Below are 26,546 nucleotides of genomic sequence, written 5' to 3'. Positions count from 1 at the left end.
TAAAGTCAGAATTCTGAGAATAAAGTCAGAATTCTGAGAAAAAAAGTCAGAATCCTGTCACCCCTCGTTTTTTTTTTCTTCACTGGCCCTAATTCCTCTTCCGTAGGAATCTAGTTCCAGTTCAATTCACAAAAGCGACAAAACTTGAATGCAAATGCGCTTTTGAAAATTAACCTCAACTACACACAATAAAAAAAGAACATAAATAAATCAGTCTAATGGACATTCAAGCATTCATTTGGCTGATATTTAAACATATCACCACAGGGTGTGTAGACTTTTGCTCTCAAACACTCCATGCAGGCTGGTTTTAGGTTGCGACAGTAAATGGCCACATATCCTCCCGTCGGCCGAAACGGTCTCCTGAGAACTTACATCATTTTTTTTTTTTTTCTGAGTCTTACACAATTAGCTTCCACGCATTGCGACCACAGACAGAGGAGCCGCTAAGTCAGGTCAAAATCACGCCGGGCCACTGTGGTGCTTCTGTCACACTTGAACATGTGACTCCATGCTGAGGGACTAACTACATGTGTGCTAATAACCACCATCGTGATGAAACACTGGCTGAAGAAATAGGACGTTGGCCAAACAGCACATGATGCCACATAACTGAATATCATTCACAACAGTCTCGTGAAGGTCTGAGCTGAATGTACTCACTGTCCAGTTAGTGTGCCTGAGGGTCACATATAGTTTCCAAGATCTTTAGATTCAACCAATTTAGACTTATAGATTGGCCAAACTATGGTTAGCCAAAGCAGCAGAAACGGGCGCCGCCATTTAATCGCCCGCTGACTGTCGATCTCAACTCTCGATCATGCTGTTGGATTTGTAATTGAGTGAGAGAGTCAAGAACTGGCACCAGAGCAGGTGGAATTTGCTCTTAAACAGAGAGCAACCTTCTGCCGCAGACTAGTGGCGGCCCTTTGAATAGTTTCATGGCAGTTGGTTTCATCTCCATGAAAGAAACAAGCATGAATATCACAATTACAAGAAAGATCATTTTGATGTTGGGCGGGGTCAGTGAATATATTTCATATGAAAGCTGCAATAGTGCAAATAAGTGTCATTTACAAAATGCTGCATTAAAAAAAGAAAACACCTTCATGATATGATATGATGTTTATGGAATATGAATGAAACTAGCAGAGAACCGCAAGCTCGGTTAATAAATGACAGCGGGTGTTGTTCACCTGACGGTCATTGCTTTCAAGTCGAGGCTGGGGCGGACTTTGCCGGATTTCCTTAGCGGTACTAAACCGAAAGTGCTGTCAAGAGAGCTACACCGTGTCCAAAAGGATGAAGATTGATATACATAGTCACATTTTACCAAAGGAATGGCCCGATTTGAACAAGGTAGGCACACATTTGAATGTTGCAGCCTTATCCGCCACTATTTCGACTTTGGTTAACGATTGGCCAACTTTACTGCTGGAGGGCAGTCGAGGTTTTTTTTCTTTTTGCATGTACAATATATAGCACGCAGAGCTTGCCATTATTCTAAACGGACCTGAATCCTAAATTGATCCGTTTCAACAAAAGCTCAGTTCTCTCTGTTGTTGAATACGTTTCAGAGGTACGGCTACGGTGGCTTTGTCCAGCTTCAGCATCACTGCAAGGTGAGTCAAGTTCTGCAGGATTCTTACATGGCATCATCAGAGTGGCTGCAGTCTTCGAATCCACTGGCGGAATTAGGATTTGGGTGCAAGGATATCTCAGGGGGCAGTGGCCCCGCGACCCCCCTTATCTAGCAGCGCCAGTGTTTAAATCCTGTTTGATTCATTTGCTGGCTTTCCACAAAAGGGCCGTATTACGGAAAAGTTCATTTTTCAATGTAGAACAAAGAGAAACCGAATCGAACTTTTTGAACTGACTTTCGGCTGCGTTTGAGGGTGAGGCGATGATGATGAAGGACGGCAAGCTGTTTCGTGCGGTTCAAGAAAACTGCTGGGATGCCGAGGCGCGGCTGCGAGACATGGATCAACACGGTAAAAACCGTCACGTGTTGTACAAGCGCTAAGCTAATCACCAATAAACTCAAAGAACCTTTTGGATTCTATCAATCTTCAGGAGTCACGCTTCAAGCCCTTTCCACCGTTCCTATCATGTTCAACTACTGGGTAAGTGGCCTAGTGATTCAATTGCGCAATCGGCTACGACTCTTCTGAGATTCAAGGTTGAATGCGGTTGATTCGGTTTCAGGCCAAGCCACACGACACCTTGGATCTCTGCGTGCTTTTAAATAATGATTTGGCGCAGACGGTGCGTAGCCACCCCAAAAGGTTCGTGGGTTTGGGAACGCTGCCCATGCAAGCCCCCGACCTCGCCGTGCTGGAAATGCGGCGCTGCGTGAAGGAGTTGGGTTTCCCCGGCGTGCAGATCGGCTCGCATATCAACAACTGGGACCTCAACTCGGCTGACCTCCATCCTTTCTTCGCCGTAAGAATTTCACTTCCATTTTATTAACGGGCCGATATTTACGGACGCTTTGTTTCCCACGCAGGAAGCCGAGGAGCTGAATTGCTCCATTTTTGTCCACCCCTGGGACATGCAGATGGATGGCAGGATGGCTAAGTATTGGCTGCCATGGCTGGTGGGTGAGGGAGATGGAGTAGAAACATTGGAGATTGCTTGCAGGTCTACCCCATTTTATGCTTGTTGAATTTTTATGTGTGCAATTTTCTTGCATCCATCACAAAGGCATGCCCACAGAGACAACAATGGCTATTTGCTCCATGATTTTTGGAGGTGTCCTTGAGAGATTTCCAAAGCTGAAAGTCTGCTTCGCTCATGGAGGTAACGTTATGTTTAATACAAGCAAGGCCGCATGACAATACAAATGTGTTTCTCCTTTTACGATTCACAGGTGGCTCCTTTCCATTCACCATTGGTAGAATTGAACACGGCCACAAAGTCCGGCCCGACTTGTGCGCCGTGGACAACCAGTCCAATCCCCGGAACTACCTGGGTTCCTTTTACACCGACTCCCTCGTGCATGATCCGGTCTCGCTGAAGTTGCTAACTGACGTCATTGGAAAAGTGAGCTCCCGTGTCAGAGCCAGAAAAGGGTCCTGCACTGGGCGGTGTGTGGGGGAGCCGGAGCCGACCTTTTTTTTTGTTCTCAGGATAAAGTGATGCTTGGAACGGATTACCCGTTCCCGCTGGGTGAGCTCCAACCAGGATCTCTGATTGAGTCCATGGAAGAATTTGATCAAACGTTAAAGGTACTAGTCATGTTTGATCGATATTATAGGAAGACTCCATTTGGGCCATCTGGTTGGTTAATTGGTCACCAATACAAATTGACTTTACAGGGGATAAGTACAATACTGTCTCTTTGTTTTACAGGACAAGCTACTAGCTGGGAATGCACTGGAGTTTTTGGGCCTCAAAAGAGAACAATTTGAGTAACAAGATAGACTCCAACATCTGATAAAAGTTCAAATCTCAGATTGGGTTGAGTCTGTGTTGTTGTTTATGCTTGCTTTAGCAGTCATTTTAAGTATTAAATTCCAAAGGTTTTTCTGAATCGTAACGTCTGAGAAAGGAAACTACCGTACAACAAAACAACAATCCATCCATTATCTGTACCGCTTGTCCCCAGTTTATCTAAATAAAAAGATACAATGGGCTGTTTTATTGCATAAACTCCAAGATTCATCATACCCAATTTTGTTAACTGTATGTGAAGTTTTAATGATCAATAAAAGACCGACCCAAAGTGGTTTAAACACAGCTTTTCTTTTTATCTATACTAAACAAACTTTAAATTGCTGGATTAACATAACATTTAGTGATCACAAGACCAAAAGGCTTTTCTGTCGGTGTTTTTTGTTATATTTTGTTTTGTTTTGTTTCTGCCTGGTCCGTCAGTGTGTAAATAAAGTTGATTTCGATTTATTTGTATTGAAATGAATTTTTCACGGTTTCCGGTCTACACTGACGTCATATCCGCGTTCTCCATGACTGTCAAACAGCAATGGCGGCGAGCCGGGGTTCTTCTTCGAGATGGGTTTTCAGCCGTGAGCAGCTCGAAAGCACGCCGTCTCGCCGATGCGGAGTAGAACCGGACCGGGAACTGTCTTACCGCCAACAAGCGGCGAATCTGATTCAAGACATGGGACAGAGGCTCAATGTGTATCCTTCGTAAACAAACTGCTTCCTAAGCTTGACGCTTAAAGCTAATAAACGTTCCGATTTGACCCCCAGTGCGGATCTGATGTGTTCCGAGTGTACAATTGAAGAGCGATGACTTACTTTTAAGTGTCTTACGTAAATTGTCTGCGCTCTTTCGGAATTAATCCGACGGGAACGCGTTGTTCTTTGCCCCGGGTAGCGTGCTAGCATGCTAGCTGTAGGGTCGTGTCGATAAGTAGCAGGCCGTGGACCAGGGTTGCGGCTATGTCCACTCGGTCAGCCACCTGGTTTCTAAAACGTGAAAGGGGCTTGCAATCCCGACAGAGGAGTGTCGCCCGAAATATTTGTACTCATTGACAAATGTATTTGCGCATGACGAAGCGTCATTTATGCAACATTGAAGATTTGGGCCGTACCTTAAACGGCGCCACGGTTCCGACTTACGAGGTTACGAACGGCGCGCTATGTAAGAATTCGTGGCCGAGGGAACGCTCAAATTATTTTGCAATATTTTCCTTGACCCACATTCCAGCTCTCAACTAACTATAAATACTGCAATTGTTTACATGCATAGATTTTTCATGCACCATTCGTTCACCAAATTTCACAGGAATGTAAGTATGTTCTCCTAAATAAATGTTTAAACCTACTTTAAAACATTGAAGATGGATCTTTTAAAATGTTTCATAATGTCCATTCCAGACAATATCTCCTACAACGCTCTTTTTGGCTGCCAAAGTGGAAGAGCAGCCACGCAAACTGGAATATGTGATTAAAGTTGCACACGCCTGCCTAAACCCGCAAGAGTCACCCCTTGACACTAAGAGTAACGTAAGTAGGGGGATCTCTCTGTCAAGTCCAACGTTTTTCTTCCATATTCCTTTCCTTCCATGTGTCACCTTTCCACTCCTCTCATTGGCCACGGTTTGCCAACATATAACCTGCGCCACTTCCCCGTCGCCGGGGTGGTTTTTGCTGTTGGCACGCTCCAAACAGCTCCACGCGCTTCAGTTTGACTAGCGTAATGGCCTCTCTGGTTTCAGCTTTGGCCATTTCAACTCAGCTGTTAAGGTTGAGATCATAGACTCATTACAATTGTTATGTAATGACTGTCTATCAAACTTCAGGCATACCTCCAGCAAGCTCAAGAGCTGGTGATACTTGAATCCATAGTGCTGCAAACGCTTGGTAAGTAGTGGTGACCCGAGTGGATGAAATGAGAGCGAGAGAGAGAGAGAGCACCATTTGTATCATAAACATACGTGAGGCTTTCTTGCTATTGACGACAACTCAACATCAACTCTTGTCATTGTGGATTGGCATAAGGTGACATGTCATTCTTTTTTCCGTTGGCTATGAAAATGGCTTCAAGCAAGTTCTATTTCACCAAATTGACTTAAAAAAAAAAAAAATCCTCTGTCCCACTCAAACACTGACTTGCCATTGTTTGCGCCGTCCGAGTAACCGCGACGAGAAGAAAAATGACACGTCACCTCCCAAGTGTCTGTGTTGAACTCACCTGTCATGTATTTTGTTCCAGGCTTTGAAATTACAATTGATCACCCACACACTGATGTGGTGAAATGTTCCCAGCTAGTGCGAGGTAGAGGCTTCTTTCTTTGCTTGTTGTGCCCTCTGCTCTTGTCCTACCCCGCCTCATCAAAAAAAAAATACTAATAATTGTGGAGGCCCGATGACATAATTACGTACTTGTCGCTTTGGATTCATTTTGACTTTGTCTGGTGATTATTGCATACTCGAAACCTTTTGAGCCGCTCACTCGGCCAAGACTGAAATGATTTGCGCTCAGCTCACATTTTTATTCGGAAAGCTGACTGCACGAGTACCTCTAAAAAAAAAATGCTAGTATTGCTACTCTGGTCGTGTCTTTTCAGTCTTGGATCGATGGCGCTCGGTGCAAAAAGTAAAAACCCGGTCGACTCTGAATCGCTCGGAATCCGAACAGCGCTCGGGTCGCTGCTTTTCTGTCGCGGTTTGTCTTGAAGGCACTCAAATGGTTTCCCCCGTCGTATAATTTGTCTTTTGTGTCTCTCGCAGCGAGCAAGGATCTGGCACAGACTTCCTATTTCATGGCTACCAACAGGTTGTTACCCTGCCCCTCCTTTGTTGCACTTTGACCGCACACCATTGCTTCCTGTAATGCAGGGTGCCCTTTCAGTGTCCAACGGGCCCTCCTTGCACCGGCGGTCCTCGGGACGCCGGGCGGCCGGCCGGCCCGCCGCTCCGTCCCCGTCAGCGGGACGGGGGCCGGCCCGGCTCGGCGAGGCCCGGCCCGGCCCGTGGCGTTCCGGGCCCCGGTCGCAGTGCGGTGTATTGTACAAGGGACCATGTGTTGGCACCGATATGGGTTGAATGCAAGATGCGAAGTGTAGTGGCGCGCTTGAAAAGCCACATGTTTGTTCGGTTGCGAAAAAGTGCAGAATTCGAAAAAGACACTTTGGTAGCCTGAATAGCCGCTAAAGATTTCACAGACGTAAACATTTCTCATAGAGATCCTTCCGGTAAGTACAGCCAAATCATTTTTTACAATTCTCTCTTCATATTCATGTCTTTTGATTCTCTGTAAATGCACATTGGCGTTTCTCTTTTGAAAAAATATATATTGATATCATTGATGGAAACTTCATCTTACCCATTAACGACCTGCATGCTAGGAAAAGAATTCGAAGGCCCAATTTGGAGTCTGTATGAGATATTTTTAGGTCATTGCATTTGAAAGTGGGTCCTTAAAGGGTTTGACTTCAATTGCATCACCTTGATAGCAAGCAAGTATTTCTTTCACCCAGCTAACAAACGTGATCTCATTTGATCATGTCGACTTTATCCAGTGCATGTTTTCTTTCCCCTTTCGTGTGTGACGAATTTAGAATTGTCAAATGTCTTACGGGATGATTTGTTGTTGCAGAGCCATTCAGTGAACCCGACCTTCAGCTTTTACAAGCCATGCCGGGCTAATTAGACTTAACGCAGATTTACAGTAGCTCATCTGATGTCCACAATTTGTTGACGTTGTTTGATTTTTTTGTGGCGACAGATCAAATTCCACAACAGATGGTGTTAGCTTCATATACTCGACATCTTGCTAGTTCTAACTGCGAAGCTAATGATAATCAAAACACTCTGTTGTTTATATTGCTCGGTCTTTTAGCTTATTTAACGTTAAACTTGTGTTACTGTTAAGTTTAAAATCAAGTGAATTGTTTGTGTGCGTGTTTATGTAAACAATGAATTAAAACCACTTGCGCCTTCTGTCCTCTTTTGTTCACATGTGGGACCAATCCTGACCTTGGCTGGAATGCCTCAATCCACTCATTCACGTCACACACACACACGCATGCACGCGCACACACACGTTCAGTCTCCACCTGACGACGTTCTGCCTTCAGTACAAGCCCACCGTGATTGCCTGCGTGTGTATTCACCTGGCATGCAAGTGGTCCAACTGGGAGATCCCGGTGTCTACCGATGGCAAGCACTGGTGGGTGTACGTGGACAGCTCCGTCACCCTCGAGCTGCTCGACGGTAAGACGTGAAGCCGCCGCCGCCGCGTGAAGAGGAGCCGCCGTTTCGTCAATGCAACGTTCTCATGTTTTCCAGAGTTGACGCATGAGTTTCTGCAGATTCTGGAAAAGACGCCCAGCCGCTTGAAGAGAATACGCAACTGGAGAGTAAGACAAATCCTTTGCCTCTTTTCAATGTGAACACCTTTTGCAAAGGATAAAGAATATAGGCATGGGATTTTGAAAGACCAATTTGTACAATCTGTCAAGATCGAGAGAAGTGAACTTGTTTTCTTTTCGTCTCAGGCAACGCAAGCTGCTAAGAAGCCCAAATCTGAGAGCAGCCAACTGACAGACGCCTCCATGGCCGGTCCTTCGATGCTCCAAGAGCGTTCCCTGCTCGACGGCCCCCTCGTCGGGGTTCCCCGCTCGGGTTTTCCCAAAGCGGGTGCCCCGTTCCTGCCCATTTCGGCTCCCCCCGGATGCGCGTCGCTGTCGCTGGACTCCTTGGCCGCTTTCAACCCACCGAGCCACAGCGAATGGCCCCAAAGCAACCTGAGTCAAGCAGGCATCTGCATCAAACAGGAACCCCTCGACCCCCCTCACCAAGCGCAGACGCTGCCCTCGCAGGCCTCCGCTTCCTCTTTGCATCCACCCGCATTGACAATCAAGACTGAGAAAAGTGGCGAGCTTAACATCAAGCAGGAACTCAAAGGAGCGTGCGCAAGCAAACATCAGCCGTCGACTTCGTCTTCCTATCCGCCGCCGCCCTCCTCGGCCCCCAAAATGTCACTGGACAAATACAGAGAAAAACACGCCATAGAGCTTGCCGCTTCCGGCCAGAAAAACAGAGCAGAGCAACAGCATGCCGCGCTCACCGACGACAACGTGAGAGGGGACCCGTCGTCTTTGAGCCAGGTCGATCACAGAAAGTATTCGCAGACGCATCAAGTGACCCAAAGTGGCCACACCAGCGGTGCCACCGCCTCGCCCATCAAAACCCGAGTTCCTTGCGCAATGTCGGGGCAGGACAAGCGCCATCACGCTGACAAATGGGACAAAAGTTCGCTCAATCTCCACCTGGCAATTCCCGCCTCCGGAGGAAGCAGCCAGTCGGACAGAAGCAAGGAGGAGCTCAAGATGAAAATCAAGCTTTCCTCGTCGGCCGAGCGCCACAGTTCGTCGGACGAATCGGCGGCCGCCAACAACAACAACTCCATCAAGAGTAAACATTCCAGCCCGCTGGTGAGCAAAGAGAAAGCGCACCGAGGCCATCACAAATACGCTCACAGCGGGAACGGACAAGGGGCCTCAGACGGCCTGTTCCGAGGACCCCCGGGACTGATGACCCTTGAGGGACTCGCGCTTCCTCACAGCGGATCCGCGTCGCGGAAGAGGGCGCACCCTGAGGTCAATCACAACCAACACCCTCCCTCCTCCTCCTCTTCCTCCTCTTGCTCCAAAGCGAGCAAACTCTCCAAGGGTGGTGCGGGTGCCGCAGGTATTTTCTCCTCCTAGCGCCTCTCCTGTACCACACGCAGTGTGTCTGCTCTAGCTTACGGTTCTCTGGCTAAGCTAAGCTAACCTCCTCCTGTTACACTCAGGTGGGCTGCGGACGTCTCGGCAGTACCTCCCTCCTAGCGGGTCGCCCCATGAAGTGGGAGACCAGAGACACTGAGCGAGCTCTTCTGCAGCCCTGCTTCTTCACGTGCGAATTGCAACAACAAACTAGCCACACTTACCACTTGGACTATGCTCGTCTCCTCGTTCAGTGCCCTCGGCGCTAACTTGGCTGATGATATACCCTTTATTGAAAGGCAGAAAGAACATCGTACAAAAACAAAAAAAAGGATGTCTGCGGTGGGCTTGTGATAAAAGAAACGAGAGAGGAACGTAAAGCTTTCGTTCTATCACCTCCGGGCCGGGTGGGCCGCAGTCCTGCAGTTTCTCCTGGGGTCAAATTGCTGCTGCTCTCCTTCCTTGAATTGAAATTATGTGTGTGTGTGTGGCAGGTGGAAGTGTGTATTTACATCCAAGGGAACAACCTCCCTGCATTTCACATCATACACAAATAGGAAAACAAAAGTATTACAAAGGCACGGAATATGCATCCTCCTCTTTCGTTCCTCTCGGTTTTATATTTAAAAAAAAAAAAAAGATAGACAGCATGAGGAGTTCAACTTCTGTCTGTTGTCATTCCTTACTGCAATATTGATGGGTGCATTTTTTTTTTTAAGTGTCGTTATCATTTCCTCACTAAGTTTGTTTTCTAGAGTACTGTTTGATTTCCAAGTTGTCATCAAAGGGATGCGTTCAAACACGCTCAGCATTCACAGGAAGTGGAGACAAATTCATGTTCATACGTTTTGGTATGCGAACATACTCAGGTTTGGAGCAAATTGGAATTAGAACAATACAATTGGAAGAAACCAATTTCAAAACAAACAAAAAAATGCTGCAAAATGCAGTGATCAGCCAGCGCCAAACAACAAAAAGACAATAGTGTGCCATGGAAGTCTGTACTGAATGAGGCACTTTAAGTTGTCACTCTTTATGCCAAATTTCTATTTAGAAAAAAACAATCGCATCTAAAATGCCCTGCTGTGTTTTATTTAATTTTTTTGGTGGACAAACTTGGTCGAGTTGTCGTCCTTGATCCATTTGGTACATTTACAAGCATTGTCTTCACAGTTCTCGACATTAAACTCTATTCCTGAATCCTATAATCATGAATCAAGTCGATTCTCGTCCAACCTCGTAATGAAAATCAGTTGTACAAATAGTTCCCTCCCCCGCATAACAGATCCATATCGATTAGCTCGATTGCCAAAGCCAAAAAAGTTCATTCCGTTGCAAGGTGCACTTTGCATGCCTTCACTTGACCGCTAGATGGCACCAACTGACAATGCAATGCAATTTGACTAACACGCATCTTAAAGCAGCCAACACTACAAACCAATCAATTACACACCCTGACTATTTAATTAAGCTCCCAAACATAACTTTATTTTTGCATTTAATGTATTTGCAAAGCCATTCCGCTTCGTTACAAATATTACTGCGCAACAACAACAAAAGAATACACCTATACTGTCCGCCTCATAGTTATATTCGACAAATTTCCAATGAGCCAATGAAAAAGAACCATAAAGAATGTAGCGCCTCCCCCGGGCCCGACCACCCCTCATTGCGCCTCGAGCTGCCTCCCTGCGCAGTAATTGCTCCGTCCGAGTACCCCCCAAAAAAGACAACTTCATTCGCGCACGGACAAGCGTCGTCGCCACTCGGGCTGCTTCATCCCATGGCGCGTTCCAGGAGCGCGCACCGCGTGGAGCGTCTCCGAGGTGGAAGGTAGCGAACGACACCCCCAACACGCACACCCATCTCACGCCCCCCCCCCGCTGCATGTGAGTGTGCTGGGGGCCACGCTCTCACTCTCAGTGACTGTGGTGGATCGCGCAGCACGCCATGCGTCTTCAGGAGCGTCCAGCGGGACACCGGTGCTTCTAAATAACTTTGCGTCCGGGGAGTTTTTTTTTTTTTCAAGGGGAGGGGGCAGCCAGGATGGGAACCGTGACCAGGGCAGCCCAGCACAAACAGACGCTCCTGTGGTTCATTGTGGGTAAGTCAACAGCACACAACAGTGTCACTGTGTTCCGCTTGTGTGTCGTGACTGCATCAAGTCATTTGAGTTTTGCGCTTTTTCGACACATTTTGCGGGTGCAATATTTATATTTCAATATTTCCACCTTTGCAGTATTTTGTTGGCTCTTTCTGTCAACAAAATGTTCCTACATCTGCAATACATATTCATATTAGGAGAGCTGTGCAACTCAAACAACTTCCCCTTCCATATTCATAACTCTTTTTGCTGGGAGTATTTTATGAGCTGTCTTTTTGCAGAAACAATTGAGCGCTTTACTGAACTTGTATGTCAAAGTGTCAAGACCGGAATGGATGCAACTGGTTTCAAACCAGAATCCGCTTGGATACAAAATGCAGCCGTAAAATAAAATAACAAAAAAAGGAAATGCATCACCGACATGCTGAGAAAGTTTTAAAAAAAAGTTTGTTCGTCTGAACTCCTCAGCGTTTGTTCACCAAGGTCAAGTTGCTTGGTTATACATTACCGCCTTTGATGAATGAACCTCTCGAGCACCTTCATTAAATCTCCTCGTTTCCAGTAGCCTTGAGCATTTGGCTTCAGAAGCCATGCGGTTATGTAAACCGTTGTGGGGAAGGAAATAAAACAACGTCCGTTTGCTCGCCTATAAGCCGAGACGGTGACGCGTTCCGACTCAGGTCTATAGGAACGGAACTTGCTCTTGTGTTTGGGTTGACATTCCCGCCAGTAGCGCGTCTCCATTGGTCACAGTAAATAAACTCTGCAGGAGCACACGCGAGAGCCATTCTGGAACAAGAATGCCAGGGCGGTGTTTCTAATATTTTGGCCCTTCCCAGGGTGCTCAGTGAGTCGTATTTATTATCTGTCTCCGACATTGTGCTAAAACAGCAAAGTGCCGTAAAGGAACACCGTCCTTAAATCAGGGAGGCTCGGCCTGGACATCTTTGAGTGTGATTGATGGAAATCATCCACTCTGCTCTTCAAAGTGTGAAATGTGAAATAATTCCTCCAGAGACTCATTTCAAATCTCGCTCTGGTGAGATTTATTTCCAAACTGTTCCCGTCAAGGGTCCACGACGTTCGTTGCTGCGGATCAGTCAGACGAGTTCAGCGGGTTACCGTTTTTCTTTGAAGCATTTCTGCTTCACTGAAAGAACACGTCAAAGTGTGCTAAATTCGGGGCCGCAGAAAAAAAAAAACGCCTCCTACAGGCATTTATCTAACCAGACTAGTAATATGTTGGTATTTATAGATAGAAAAGGAGGGAGGAGGAGAGGAAGCAAGCAAGCAAACAAACCAATTGAGAAATAAAAAAACATTTTCAGAACAATCCTCCAAGGACGAAAGGGAAAAAAAGCTGCTCAAATACGCTGATTGCAATCAAGTGTTTGTACGTCTCAAATGGTGACACAATGAATGTTTCTCTCTGCCTTGCCAGTCAACAATGTCAAAAGTGCATCGTGGGGAAACCCATTACAACACTAATCTGAACACCTGAGGGAAATTTGACACACGATTGCCGCGGGTGGGAGGAACCAAAACACAATTGCCATCAGAGAAAATCTTAGCGGGAAAATAAATAAAAAAAAGGACGTGAGGACGGAAAGCACGCTTGAGTGGCTTTTCCTCGGCACAGATGGCATCCCGTCTTGTATTCAGGGGCCGTAGCGTCCGTCTGAAGATAGACGCGCCATTGATTGGGTTCCCTTCCTTTTCTTCTGCTGTGTCTCAAACAGCATTTGTAATTCAATTACACCTCCCGGAATGGAAAATATGACACTGTCCTAATTGGCCTTTGGCCTAATCACCAAATCATAATGCCGCTGTCTTGCTCACTCGTTTGCTTTCTCACTCTCCTTTTTGTGGCGTGATTTTGGTCTTCTCGTCCACAGTTTAGCTGTCAGATCGACAAAAAAGCAAAGTGATTTTTTTTTAGAAAGTCTAAAAACTAAATCCTGATTCCTGCGTGGTGTCCACTGAACCAGCCCGAGATCCGACTTGGCCTTTCCCCCGCCAACTAGCTTTGTGGCATTCTCTAATGGGATTACACCGCGGTCTCAGTATTTAGTGAAAACATTTGCGGATTAAATTTATCGGTAATCTTGCACGAGCCGCCGACGTCCCCGTATTGCCAAAACCAAGCGCAGCGTGTGTGCGTAATGTCTAACATTGTCTTTCATTGAGACAATCCGGTGAAGACATTTTAGTGGTAATTGGTGACGTTCCAATTGGCACACATGGCAGGCCGCTCGCAAAAAGATTGACTCTGTGTTTTATTTTACACCTGATGGGTCAGCAACTCTAGATACGAGCAATTAAAAGGACATTTTCCGCAATATGCCTCCTATTAAAATGTCAACGTAGCAATGATGTGGAAATATTATTTCTAGCAGCTGAGAACAAAAACAACCACAGGAAGCTCTTGAAGTCCGGCACACTTAATAAATCCTTGGCCACAGTTGGGGCCGAGATAACGAGCTCTCCGCTTTCGGGAGCCCGGCTAATTCACTTGCAGGAATCTGAATCTCACAACTTGATGCGCTCTCCAAAACATCCTCAGAGATTCAATGTCAAGCCGCACTTGGCTCTTCCACGGTGCTCATTCAAACGCTGAGATTGTAAAATTCCCCAAAGCATCGATTGACACACTCCCGTCCGTCCTTGTAAAGCATTTATAATACATGCCCCCCCCCCCTGCTTGAGTGCATCCTTGCCATTGTCAGAAAAGAAACGATCCATTTGAAAAGAGCAGCGGTCAGCAGCTTTAACAGTCGAGACAAAAGTTAACCGTGCCGAGTAGCGAGAACACGGACAAGGGACTGTCTCCGTCCGTGTGTGGAAGCTTTTTAAAAATTCATGCAAGTCGGAACATTCTGACAGTTGGGACAATGCAACAAGGAAGGTTCTTGATGAATGTCGGCTCATCCTTTTCCCCTTTGCGCAAGTTCCGAGTTTGCCTCCTGTTGTTAATCATTACATTGGAGCACAAAGATAAAAGTGATCAAAGCAATGGAAAATTCCGGCACATGTGTTTCTCTTTATCCACGGGGTAAACACCTAAAGATTCTTGGATGTTTTTTTTCCTCTTTAAGCTGCTCTGGTCAAGAATCCAAAATATGCATGTGAGGTGGCGCTATTCTTCTCCGACATTAAAAACACAGGAACGGATTTGTTTCGTTAAGTCAATGATCTCGCATTTCATAAAATGATAAAAATGTCAAGAAAATGGTTGCTTTGTCTAGTTTCTAGCCTTCGGGGATGTTTCTCCAACATTGTGCTCCGATTGTTGTCGCCACTAATTGCTTGCTTTTACCTCAGAGTGCCTGCCGATAGCTCCGCCCGCTCACTTTAATGACCGTTCGCTGATGGATGGCATCACGCACACGCCTGCTAATTATCAACGTGTAGCGTAGGCGTGCAATTTTGTTTTAGCCTGAGCAGGTCGGGGCTAGCCGAACGGCGTCGTTCAAGTGCGGGCCGTCAAATGTGACATATTTCAAACCATAAAGACGGAAAAGTGGAGTATAGAATGCCTGAAATTAATTTTGAAGACCAAGCCGGCTTTCTCCCACACTCGAAAAGAATTCAGGCTCATTGAAGATGCGAGATTGTCTCGGATGGCATCGATTCTTTATGGTTATCGGAGCGCAAAGTCAAGTCGTCGTCGTCGTTTATTCTCGGCTCTGCCCAATTCAAGTGGTTCTAAATGACAGCGCGTTATCTGTAGAACATCATCCATCTGATCCAACTCTGTTGTGCGTTTGCAGATCCCGTTGACGGGAGAGATTTTACGACCCGGGCTTAATGCGAGACATTTGTTACGGTTCCATCTATGGCAGCAGCCTGAAAGCTCTACGTTGCCCTCTGAAGCGCCACTTCACTCAGTGTTATTTATAGCCGTTGCGATCATACTTGAATTATATAATTCCGCGCAAAAACAACAACAACACGACATTAATCGACACATTTCTGCGCTTGTTTCAGGCAAGCCCTTTCTGTCACAGGCTGTTTGTTTGTGTCAAATCGTCTTAACCCAAATAACATTGACTTACTCATGCATGCATCATCACATTTGCTGGGTGGGTGTTTTTGTAGCCGCCGCGTTTTTTTAATTTTTTTCTTCTCCTGCTCTCGGCATATTATCATCCCAACTGGGTCATAAATGGCTTTCTCGGCCTCGGTCGGTCGCAGCCAATGATTGCCGGTGTAAAAATAGAGGAGTGAATATTCCAGGCTTCATTCACAAATTTCAAGTTTTACAGCACAGCTTAAAAGAATGAAAAGTTAGCCCAAAACAAGGTCGTTACAGTCTTTGCGTTTGCGATCCGCTGATTTCAACCATGCGAGTACAAACAAAGCTAATTGCAATTACAACAAAGCTAATAGCGATTACAGCAAAGCTAATAGCGATAACGCCCGTCACACCGAGGCCCTCAATCAAAGAGAAAAGCCGCAAAGTCTTTTTGTAGCGGCGTCTCCATCTTATCTAACGTCGTGATGGCAACACCCGCCGCTTGCTTGACAAACAATCCGCCCGCAGCCATTTGCCCGGTCAGATAGTGCGGCTAATTAGCCGCTTAACTGCTGCCCATTAAACAGCCTGTTAGCTCAACGACGAATAGCATTTGGACTGAGTCGATAACACAATGCACACAGTCTGACCGAGCTTTGACCGCGAACTGATGTCTGGAATAATAGGAATAAAATGACTTTAGCAACTATGCTATTAGGCTAACAACATACATTTTACATTTGTAAAATATATTGCTTCATTCGAACTAAATTACGGGTAATATAGCAAAGTGTGCCATTCCCGCCGACATGAATCATTTCAACCATAAAGATATGCTCACAAAGAACCAGTATTTCATATTCGCTGGTTTACAGATGCTTTTGAAGCTTCACTTGAACATACAATTCATTGAAGGCTATTTCATTTTTTTCATCTTGATAAATGCTAAGCAGCGCAAACAGAATAAAGTGGTCAGTTCGACATTTCTGTTTGAAGAAAATCTGTCCTTGATCTCGCTCTCCACTCAACGATGTCAACAGTTCAGAGAAGTTATTATGAAGTGCGCCCCCTGGGTCTCCGCTGTCTTATTAGATATCGGCGGAGGTATGTGCGAGTGTGTGTGTGTGTGTGCACGTGATTGACAGCTGCAGAGTTCCAAGTGAAATAGAAAGACAGCACTTCTCACCCTCGCCTCTAATTTGTCGGACGTATGCGCGGCTCGTCTCATGAAAACGAGAAACTGTGTCTGCCCGGCTCGGCTCATTTGACTGCAGTCGACCTTTTGACCTGACTTGGGTTGAATTTGACCCGCCACGTAATTATTAGCCTACGCTTAGAATCGTTTGTTTTTCCTCGCCGCCGATAGACACCGATATCAAAATTCGTATGTTTTTTTTTTCCGATGGGGACGATTTGCAATTCAAGTGTGTTTCGTCACAAGCATGTCACGGAAGGAATTCAACTTGTATCTCAAGGTAGCGCTGTAATGACGCACTTCCAAAGGCCAGGCTAATTTTAGCATTTGGCAATTTGGCATTAAATTATCGTGTTTAATATTTTGAGGGGGATGCTTAATGGACCATTTCTACTGATCCTCTATGCTATGTTTGCATTTTCTTCAAAAGCCAACTGAATAAATAAGCCGTGGAGAAGAGCGAACAGCTGCTCGGAGCCGTGTGGGGGATCATTACAGCGAGAGCTGTGTGACCTGCCTGGAAAGTTGATATCTTCTGATCAAACATAATCATAATATTCCCCCTGAATGTAGCTGATTGTGTTTGAATGGCCTGCGGAACGGAACCGGCAATTATTTTCTTCTTTCCTTTCACTGAGCACTCACTCGAGGTACATTCAAAGTCAAGTTGATTTGATTTTGCCGCAAACACTCAATTAAGCAGTTTGCCGCGCTGGTTGCCATTAAAGTTCATCAGAGCCCATTTAGGAATGTTGTTGTTTTCGCTTGTTGTTGCTTTTCCGGCCCGGTTGTCAGCTGTTCAAAGCCGTGGGGGTGAGAACCCATTTGCATTCTCGTCTATGAGTTGCGGCAAAACAACCAAAAAACGGTTTAAAAGTCAGAGTAGTGGGCGTTGCGCTGCTATTTTGAATTGTAACAGCTGCAAGTTAGATGAAAAGCCAGAAATTGAGATTTCCCTCTCCATGAATCATCACATAAAATTGACGTCAGCGAGAGAGGAAATAGCTGCAGTCCATCTCGCAGCTTATTTAATCTTAGCCTGGAAAAAAAATAGATCTGATTATCCAACACACCAGAAGAGCCGTGAGTTTTGGAATTGCTCGCAATTGTAACATCTCGGGCACGAAAACCCAGATGATCCGTGTGTGACGATCAAGTGTTATTCATCATAGTGAGGCCGTGTCCCTATTTCTTCGGAGTCAATCAATAAATGCTTGCCGACGTCCTGGTTCACATTCACCACGCGCCGCTTGCTGCATTGGTAGAATGAAAGATGACAAGATGAGATCCTTTCTATAAGATTGTTTTCTTTCATTTTCTCTCAACAGTGACTCAGTGTGTGAGCGCACTGGGCTGCGGACCCCATTACGAGTACGCCATTGAAGAGTTCTGCTTGGCCAAATTCAGACTGGACATGCAAGAACTGGACCAGGGACACTGGTGCAGCTGGGAGGACACCGTCGAGTGAGTTCTGCAAACGCCACCTTTACATGCAAACAAACAAAACAAAACGCTCCATATTTGCATGCGGCTTCCTGTTCATAGGCGTAGCGTAGTATAGCGTAGCGTAGCCACAGAGGCTCCATTCACAAGGTCCACCAAGCCATACCTGGTACGGCTTGGCTATCGACCAATCCAGGATGGACCTAAAAATAGGCAATTTCTTCCTGGGTGGTTTTTTTGTCCAAGTGAGCTCCAAGCAAATCTGCTTAAAGGTCAGCGTCAGGAAGGAATGGCTCTTTAAATAATTGATACTCCCCCCACCCGCCTCCCGGTATGACCTGATCAAGTTAGGCTTACAGTCCTTTTTCCCTTTCTGTGAAGATAGCTTTTGCTATTTGACTCATGCGGGTTCAGCCATAGTGCAAACACACGTTGCAAATGTCAAGGTTGCTGTAGATTCACTTGAGTTCACCTTTTGGTTCACGAAGCGCTGAGTGCCGTGGGACCTTTTCTAAAATACACCGACGTTTTCTCTTTTAGGTGAAAATAGTAGCTTACTACTAGCATCATTAGCCGTATCCTGGCTAGCTAGCTAAGCTAATATGAAATGATTGATTGATTGATTCGAATCCAGAAACTCTGATTCAGTGTTCATTACTTCGGGCTAATTCAAACCTCTTGCGTGTTTGTGTCAAGCTATCAGCCAATTTGAAATTTGAGTATCTCGTGCGTCATCGAGGTCGTTTAGTGGGGCAGCCGTTGTGTGGTTTGTAAAAAGATATCGGAGCCACGCGCGATTGTCACCTTCTCGTTTTGCAACCTGGTGACGAAAGCAGAACCGTGAGTTAAAACATGCAAAAGATAATGAAGCTATCAAATTTAAATCTGCAGAAAAAGGTCAAGTAGACTTACTGGGACGGTCGATCCAAACTGGAGGGAAATCTGACATGTGCACGTCTGCGTTTAAATCTCACTTTCAGAAGACTCGTTTGTCTTTTTATGGCTTCCACGTGGGGAGCAACTTGACATCTCTTTCTTTGGTTTCTAAAACGGACGGTGGGACGTCAAATGATTGCGCCTATATGGTTGAATCCTTGTTTTCAGTAGACCTTCCATTTTGCCCGTACATTCGGAGCATGTTGGAATGCATTATTCAGAGCATGCGGCGTGTTGCCGTCACAGCTTCACAGCTGCATTCCGTCGCACCACACCCGCGTCGCAAGCCGTCTTTGCGTTCAAAGAGAATCTAATAAGAGGTGAGAGACTCAAAACGCTTTGTCCTTCCCCTTCGCTTGCAGAGTGAGCATATTTTTCCATCCATACCTGCAACCCTCCTGACTCCCCTGCTACTCAAGCGTGCAATTAGAGAAGACCGGGGCAGCGAGCTCGCGTGGCCTCTCTTTCACTGTCCGAATCAATACGGGGCGGGATGGTCTCGGAACTCGATACGCCGAGGCTTGAGACTTGCGGGAGGTCAGCTCACGACGATACCGGAAAGTTGTTTACACGCGTCGGAAACGGTGAGTCGTTTTCACAAGGAGTGACGCTGTGATGCGCTTCGATCCGATACGAACCGCAGAATTCGTCACGAGCAAACAGCCGAGAGTCGTAAAAATTTCTTTTTTGATGTTCATCGTTTTGATTCTGAAATGGAATCCAAACAATTTGGAGAGATGCAAGAAAAATGGCTTATCCGTAAATTCAAATTCAGCTCATATAATTGCCGCCGCCGCCGGCAAAACGTTTGAATTAATTGCTTGGTCCTGATGGCCATGACTTGTTTGACTCTCATTTTCTCCGCAGTCCGCCCAACAGAAAAGTTCTTTCACAGCCCGAGTCACTCTGTATTTAATGAGCGCAGCAATTATGCGTTCGGAGCTAAAATAAGGACAAACTAACTAAATAGCGCAAACTAAGTGCTGCGAGTTGTGGAGCCCAGCAGGTTTTTTTCGCCGGGATTGCGAAAAGGACGACGACGCGTGGCGAGTTTTCATTTCGCTGCAGTTTTGTCTGATAAATGGCGTCTCACCTGCGAAGCCGCTTTTATTTGTAACATTTAACGATGTCATCGCTTCCTCCAAATTGCTCACAATGAAAGCCACCCAAAAAAAACTGTAGAGATAGAACTGACTTTTTTCCTATCGGTACAATAATTTGAGTGCTGGCCATATTTAATTTAATCTTAGAGAAATCAAAACCTTTTTTTTGGTCAACTTTTTGATTAGATTCGGAATGAAACCCGTTCCATATTTTTTTTTTCCATGTCATGTGACGCACCTGTTCTCGTTAGCGCCGGTCCTCATCGACCAATCAGCTCCCTTCGAGCCCATGTGTGCCTCGTTGTCTCGTTATTTTGCTTGTATTTAGTTCCCAGCTTTGAGCTGCTCGTGTCAGTTGGTTGTTGCTGCCATGTGGCATGTTTAGCTTGCGGTGTCATGTTGAATTTCTGTCCACTGTTAATTTGTTTTCAGCTTTTTTTTGGAACTTTTCACATTCGGTTCCATGACATAGCTTGTTTTCCTTTTTTTGTGTGTGTTTGAAAAGCAATCCTTTTTATTTTTTCCTCCACTCCACAAAGCAGTGCTTGCAAACCTGCTAATGACTTTGAATGAACTGTTATTCACAGAGCAGTGGGCTCACAGTGCCAGTTTGTTTTTGCATATACAAGTTGAGATCAGTTTATTTTTCATTGGTTTCATCAGGAGGGGCAGACACTCGATAATAATTTCATGAAACACAATGTAAACGTGATTTATTTCGGCAAGCAATTTCATCGTGCTGCTCCTTCTGGTGTGCCCATCTTGGCCCCCAGGAGGCAGTATCGTACTCACAAGACAAAGAAAAGACTCCTAAGATTCAGTGTTTTTTCATTTTTCATTTCAAACCTGTCTAAAGTTTTTAAAAATGGATGTCGGCCTTCTCAGTTGCAATTGGGCAATCCAACCGTAGTTTAATTTTGTGCTAAGATCTGCCGCATCGATATAATTATTATTTCCGTTCTTTGTCGAGTCTCGCCGACTTTGACGTGTGCTGGAGCGAGCTAGCTCCACAATGTCCTTTGTTGCTTCCCAAAAGGCTTGGGATCAAACACTTGCCATAATCCACTTTTTATGAATAAGCGCTCTATGAACTATGCTCCACTTGATCTGTGTGCCAAGCATAGCTACGACCGAATAATGTTTCAAGATATGTAAATTCTGTCAGATGAGATTCTGAAAGTTAGAGCGAGCACAGAAGATTGGAATCAACCGGAGGCTAATTTTTTCCGCCTTATGATTAATCAAAACTACAGCTGTTTGTTCCCCTGGCTCTGTTCTCCATTTTTTTTTTTTTTTACTCCAGGCTCAGAGTGTAAAAATAGCTCAAGATCTTGCCCTCAAAGGTTTTTTGTTTTGTTTTCCCCCCCTTTGTGTGAGACTGTTTTGTTCAGCCATGGGTGCATGCCTGTCTGTCCGCTATCTGTAATAATTTTGAAGTCTTTTGTGTCTGAGCTCACATTGGATTGTGCACAAAAGCCGGCCGGGCACAATAGCGCACTCAGTAGCGTGGAAAGCCAAGTGTCGTTTCAATTCTGCGACGCTCTCCAATTAGGCGTCTCATTAGGCGTACAATTGCAAATGGCTTTCGGGCGCTTTCTACCACTTGATAACATCGAGCAGCGCGGAGCTTTTTCACGCCCTTATGAGAATTGATGTCGCTGGATTCCGACTTAAAAATATTTGCTTTGATGTGAACAAAAACAAACCCTTGTTGTCGCTCCCGTTTCTCACGAGTTCAACTCAAAAGATCGAAGCCGAGTTTTATAGTTGCTTCATGAGATCAGGGAGGATTTTTTGCCATTCAGTATCTAAATAAAACGTCAAAACATAGCAAATATGTGTGAGCGGTGGAATGTCATCTTGTTCCTTTGCTCCTCGCCTGACACAATTTGATTATGCCCGTCAGGTCGTCCAGAAAATGAACGAGCGGTTCCAGACTCCTCCCGCTGCTCCGGTGTATTGTTGCCAATTAGCGTGTCCGCAAAGTCCACAAAAGCAATTTGCAGCACGTCTGAAAACATCCGCCTGTCCCGGGCAACCAAAACAGCCATTTTTGGTCCTTCTGCTTACTTTTCAGAACAACAAAATTGAGGCTAAACACTTAAAAAAATAATAATAATAATTGTGTGATATGTAAAAAAATGAAAATCAAAAATGTTTATCTATTTTTTATTTATTATGGAATAATATGTGGTGGCTGGATTTTCAGTTTTCTGTTTTGGTTTTGTTCCCATTTAAAAGTTTCTTGTGGGATTAAAGAAACGTCAAAGTGTTTATATAAAGCATGGTTTGCTTTGAATGTGCCAAAGTGCCCCATGGGGATGTTCTAGTAAAAGTATTAATGTCATTTGAAAGCAGGAAATACCAATGGATAATTTGGGACTATCAACAAATCAAACAAATACGTCATTTGAAACAAAACTGTAGAAAACAAAATCTATCATGGATTTAGGATGACTATTTTTCCTCATTGCATTTTTAGGTCCTTTAATTAGTGTGGTTAAGGAAATTAAAAATGAAAGACTGACCCAAATAGGACAATCACGGCTTGTTGTGTGGAGAGAAGAACATAACAAAGAGCAAATGAGGAAAAACGGAACGAGGAACTCCAAGCGGAAGTTCCAAAGATGAAACGTGTCTGACGCCGTGTGCTCGCTCGCCCTTTCAGGCTCTACGGCGAGCTGACCAACTGCACCTTTCTGGTGGCGCTGAAGATGGACTGCTTCTGGCCCAACCTGCTGGTGGACGACTTCTTCATCCAGGTGCACAAGACCTACTTCCACAATTGCTCGCTGTCGGGCCGGCTGCTCAGGGACCCCCCCAACCGCATCCTGGGGCCCTTCATCGCCATGCCCATTCTGGTCACCCTGCTCATGACTGCCCTAGTGGTGTGGAGGAGCAAGCGCAGCGAGGGCGTCGTGTAGGGGAGCGCTTTTCTCCAGGGAGGAACCTCGGACATTAAAAACTCTTCTGGGATGAATCTCGCAGCTATTTATATGACCTCCAAACTCCTTGTACAGCAGACCGGTACCGGTTTGAAGCAGCACTGGACTTTCCCAGACCAAGGCATATTTTACATGAGAAGAATCTCCCGCCACCAAACACTGCACGAAATTGTGATCTCATCCTAAATTACTTGCAAAAATGCTAAGCCTGAGTTTTCTAACTCACAAACTTGTTCCCAGATAAGCTAACAGCTTTTATTTCTTCTTCTACTGCAGCAGTCTGGATGCCGTGTCCATAGTGCCTCTCACATGTCAGTCTTGGTACTGCAATATATCCTTCCTTGGCGATATGCTCGTATGTTGTCTACTGTAGTGAGCGATCTCAGTTTTAAAATGACCCCATCTCCAAATATTTCTGTCGATTAATCGCAAAACATTTTCCCGTTCTGTTTGTTTGTACTACTTGGAGAGTCGTCCTCCTCCTCCCCGTTACTTGTCCTCGGTGTCCAAGTGAATTTGTGAAATGTCTGAAGAATTCAAAGAAGAAAGCTCCAAAGGAAGATCAAGTTCTGCTAAGCGCTGCCGATGCCTCAAGCGAAGCTTTTGGATGGCAGACCTGAGCTCGGGATTGATTTCTGATCTGAGTGTGCGGTGCGAACGCCTTCCTCATTGATATTTTTGAATGCTTTCTTTCCTCTTAAGGGAGCCTGAGCTCTAACCTGCTTCTCTGAAGAAACAAAAACACACACACTCCTTCATGACACGCTCCCACTTTGTATTTTGTGCCAAAGCCTCTCGGAGAAGCGAGGGCGGCATTTGCAATGGAAAAAAAAACGTTTGTCTTCAAATGATTCCAATGTACCAAAAGACCAGAAAGAAAGCCTTTAATAAAGTGACTTGATGTGCGTCAGGACTGAATGTTGTGGGGTATTTTGAAAGTGTTTATTGCTTTCCGTTCAAATGGTATATCTGCAGTTCCCTCTTGAATGATTTCCCTAAAAAGCAACCAAAATAATGATTGGTGCTGCAAAGTGTCCTTTTTTGGAAGCTTCCTGCCGCTGCGTCACGCACGGTGTGACGGCTTGACCTTGTAAGAGAAGCATTTTCTGTACGGATGCGAGCGTGGGCACTCGCGCTATCCTGCTTTGTTTGGCAGGCAAGAGAAGAGTCAAATGTCATAAATCGCACACTTGCGCAAAGCCGCATTTGTTTTGTAACAATTCCGTGACCCCGCATGTCCAATTTTATTTTATTATTCTTTTTTTTTTACACAAGTCGCTCTCGGTGTTGCCGCCAAGTCCGAGATCTTTACTGAGGTCTTCCGGTGTCATGTAGCTGCTTCTAAACATCGCTGGTGGGTGACCATGGCAACCTCAGTAAAGCTCCAATGCTTTGGAGCTGTTTAACGTCGTTGCCAAAAGAGTACCTGTGCGTCATTGCTGAGGGATTGGGGACAAAGATAGCACGTTGCTCCATAAGGGCGGGACGGCATCAAGATGGAATCCCGAGCGGAAGCCTCGATGGATGCAGCGGGGAATGTCCCTGCTGCATCCATCGAAGCAACAATCCACGGGTGGTATCGGCAGCCTTCGTGAGTACCTAATATAGAAGGTGGCTATCACGACTTCCATCATGTTGACTTCTTTGTTTTCATTTAAATTCATTGCGGTGGTGGTCTCTAAAGACAAATTCATCAAATATGTATATAGTTGGCAATATCTATGAAATAGTGCAAGGAGCAAGACGTGACAGCAGACATGGTTTTCCTTGCCCTAAATCCCATTGGACGTCATAATGTCATTCACAGATGTTTGAAATGTGTGTGTGGATGCATGTTAGTTTCCGTGTGTGTGTGTGCGTTCTCCCATTCCCAGGCATCCCTCGCGGATTTCCGTCTTGTTTGCAATTTCCCCAGTGTAACTTCTGCTAGATGAGGTCTGAACACGATGACAAAACTAAAATAAGGCCATTTTTTTTCAAAATGCATGGGTGTCAATCATTTCCGAGATTATGGTTGTTGCCATTGCTGCAGATACATCAGAAATGGATTGATGAAGGCTGGTTTTGGATTTAGATTCAAGCAAAAATGTAACATTAACTGAAGATACTTTTTCAAATCCACAGTGGCTGAGCCAGCGCTGACTCAGCAAGTTGTCACATTTTGACTTTGGATTCACCAATTCAAAGTTTGGAACCTGAAACAACAAATGCGTCTCCAGGCCAGATTACGCAACCAATCCGGGGGCCTCGTGTCATTCATGGGGGGGGGGGGGGGGGTCATCGTCTACCCGCAAGGCGTCGAGTCATATAATTGTGTCTTTTCCCGTGCAACTGAAAAAACAAAGAGGCAAACATCTGAAGAAGTGGAGTCAGAGTAGATGGAGTTGGAATGAATGCGGGCTCGCATTTTCCCTGGTGGAGGCAGCACTTCATCACCAAGATGACGTACTCCTGTTGTGCAACAGGAGGCGCTGTTCTAATCGCTAATTGCATCGTCACTCACCTTGCCAAGCAACGTGTTGGTCTGAAAACACCACTTTTGTTCCTTGCCGCTTGCATGTCGGTTGACAATGGCTTGAGTTGTGCTAATTTAGCCAAACGCAATGCAATGAAGGATGTCTTTGTTTCTGTTTGCATTGCAGTAGGCCTGACGTCTGACGCCGTCCGTGTCTTTTGTGACTTGCTGGCTGCCAAGCTAACACAACGAAACGAGAGGCAGAAGCCGCCCACGGCCGCAGCGCCGGCGTGGGCAGCCAGCCTTTCAAGCACAACAAAGCAAATGGAGAGCCACTTACTAAAGCGGACATACTGTACGTGTGCCCAAACAGCAAGCTTTAATTGCATGCACGCACACGCTGATAAACATCATTTTCCTTTCTTGTGCTGCAATGCTCAAATTGCCACGGTTAAGGTTAGACTTCGCATAATGACTTTTTGAAATCATGTAAAAACCTGGCTCATGGTCACAGTTAACTATTAGCCTTTTAATGTACAGTGAGTTTGAGAATGTAATCTAGCTAATTATATGTTGGGGGAGTCCATTATTTGGCTATTTTTGCATTAGTGAGGCTTCACTGCTTGAGTTTTGTTGCAGTTCAAGAAGCTGCCTGCCACTTGTAATACAGCAACCTATATGTTACAAAACACACGGCGAGGTCATTGTCAGCCAGCACCGCGTAAATCATCGGCCTTGTTTGGCGCAATTGGATGCAGGCTGGAAACAACAATGCGTCACCGTGTCGGATGAAAGCAAGTTTGCGCGCAGACAAATGAGGCCTGGCAATGAGACGGAGCAAGGCGCCAGGCGAGGGAACGCGCGGCAAGCGCACGACGCCCACCAGGTCACTACAACAAACACCGAAAAAGAAGAAGAAGCAAAAAAAATCACAAGACAACACGAGCACAAAGTGTGCGTGTTCGTAAAGACGAGTCTGACATGTGATTCATATCTGACTGTCTGGCCTCGGGGATGCCTGACATGACTAATAAGGTCGGCCTTGCTGCTGCGAGATCCGCATCAGCAGGAATTTCACAAGCGACCGTCCATCCGCTGACCCTCATTAGAAACTCCAGCCAGATGCCTCCATGAGACTCGTGAGAAAAAGGAACACCGGTACAGTACAGTT

The 26,546-nt window shown here is 45.6% G+C and overlaps 3 protein-coding genes across 4 annotated transcripts; all 3 read left to right on the top strand.

Annotated features, from left to right (window-relative positions):
• Window positions 1-1,190: 1,190 nt before the first annotated feature.
• Window positions 1,191-3,738, top strand: acmsd (aminocarboxymuconate semialdehyde decarboxylase). Of its 2 annotated transcripts, XM_037239757.1 has the most exons (11): window positions 1,191-1,359; window positions 1,578-1,622; window positions 1,895-1,991; window positions 2,074-2,123; window positions 2,206-2,442; window positions 2,507-2,600; window positions 2,704-2,799; window positions 2,870-3,042; window positions 3,129-3,227; window positions 3,352-3,424; window positions 3,553-3,738. In XM_037239757.1, exons 1-10 carry the CDS (start codon window positions 1,303-1,305, stop codon window positions 3,412-3,414), a joined length of 1,011 nt encoding a protein of 336 aa, XP_037095652.1. In that variant the 5' UTR covers window positions 1,191-1,302; the 3' UTR covers window positions 3,415-3,424; window positions 3,553-3,738. The 2 variants fall into 2 exon arrangements, with proteins under 2 accessions (XP_037095652.1, XP_037095651.1); XM_037239756.1 differs by having other exon boundaries at window positions 3,352-3,738.
• A 193-nt stretch (window positions 3,739-3,931) lies between these two features.
• Window positions 3,932-10,384, top strand: LOC119115329 (cyclin-T2-like). Its single transcript, XM_037239754.1, has 10 exons — window positions 3,932-4,140; window positions 4,673-4,754; window positions 4,843-4,971; window positions 5,268-5,328; window positions 5,681-5,743; window positions 6,199-6,244; window positions 7,520-7,683; window positions 7,759-7,829; window positions 7,968-9,162; window positions 9,266-10,384. The coding sequence occupies exons 1-10, from the start codon at window positions 3,983-3,985 to the stop codon at window positions 9,337-9,339; spliced, it is 2,043 nt and encodes a 680-aa protein (XP_037095649.1). The 5' UTR covers window positions 3,932-3,982; the 3' UTR covers window positions 9,340-10,384.
• Window positions 10,385-10,840: 456 nt separating this feature from the next.
• Window positions 10,841-23,130, top strand: LOC119115337 (receptor activity-modifying protein 1-like). Its single transcript, XM_037239764.1, has 3 exons — window positions 10,841-11,283; window positions 17,822-17,957; window positions 22,644-23,130. The coding sequence occupies exons 1-3, from the start codon at window positions 11,226-11,228 to the stop codon at window positions 22,897-22,899; spliced, it is 450 nt and encodes a 149-aa protein (XP_037095659.1). The 5' UTR covers window positions 10,841-11,225; the 3' UTR covers window positions 22,900-23,130.
• Window positions 23,131-26,546: the final 3,416 nt, after the last annotated feature.

Source organism: Syngnathus acus, chromosome 21 (assembly GCF_901709675.1).
Source record: "Syngnathus acus chromosome 21, fSynAcu1.2, whole genome shotgun sequence".
Taxonomy (NCBI): domain Eukaryota; kingdom Metazoa; phylum Chordata; class Actinopteri; order Syngnathiformes; family Syngnathidae; genus Syngnathus; species Syngnathus acus.
Note: the sequence above shows the minus strand (reverse complement) of the source record. Positions and strands in the feature narration are given on the sequence as shown.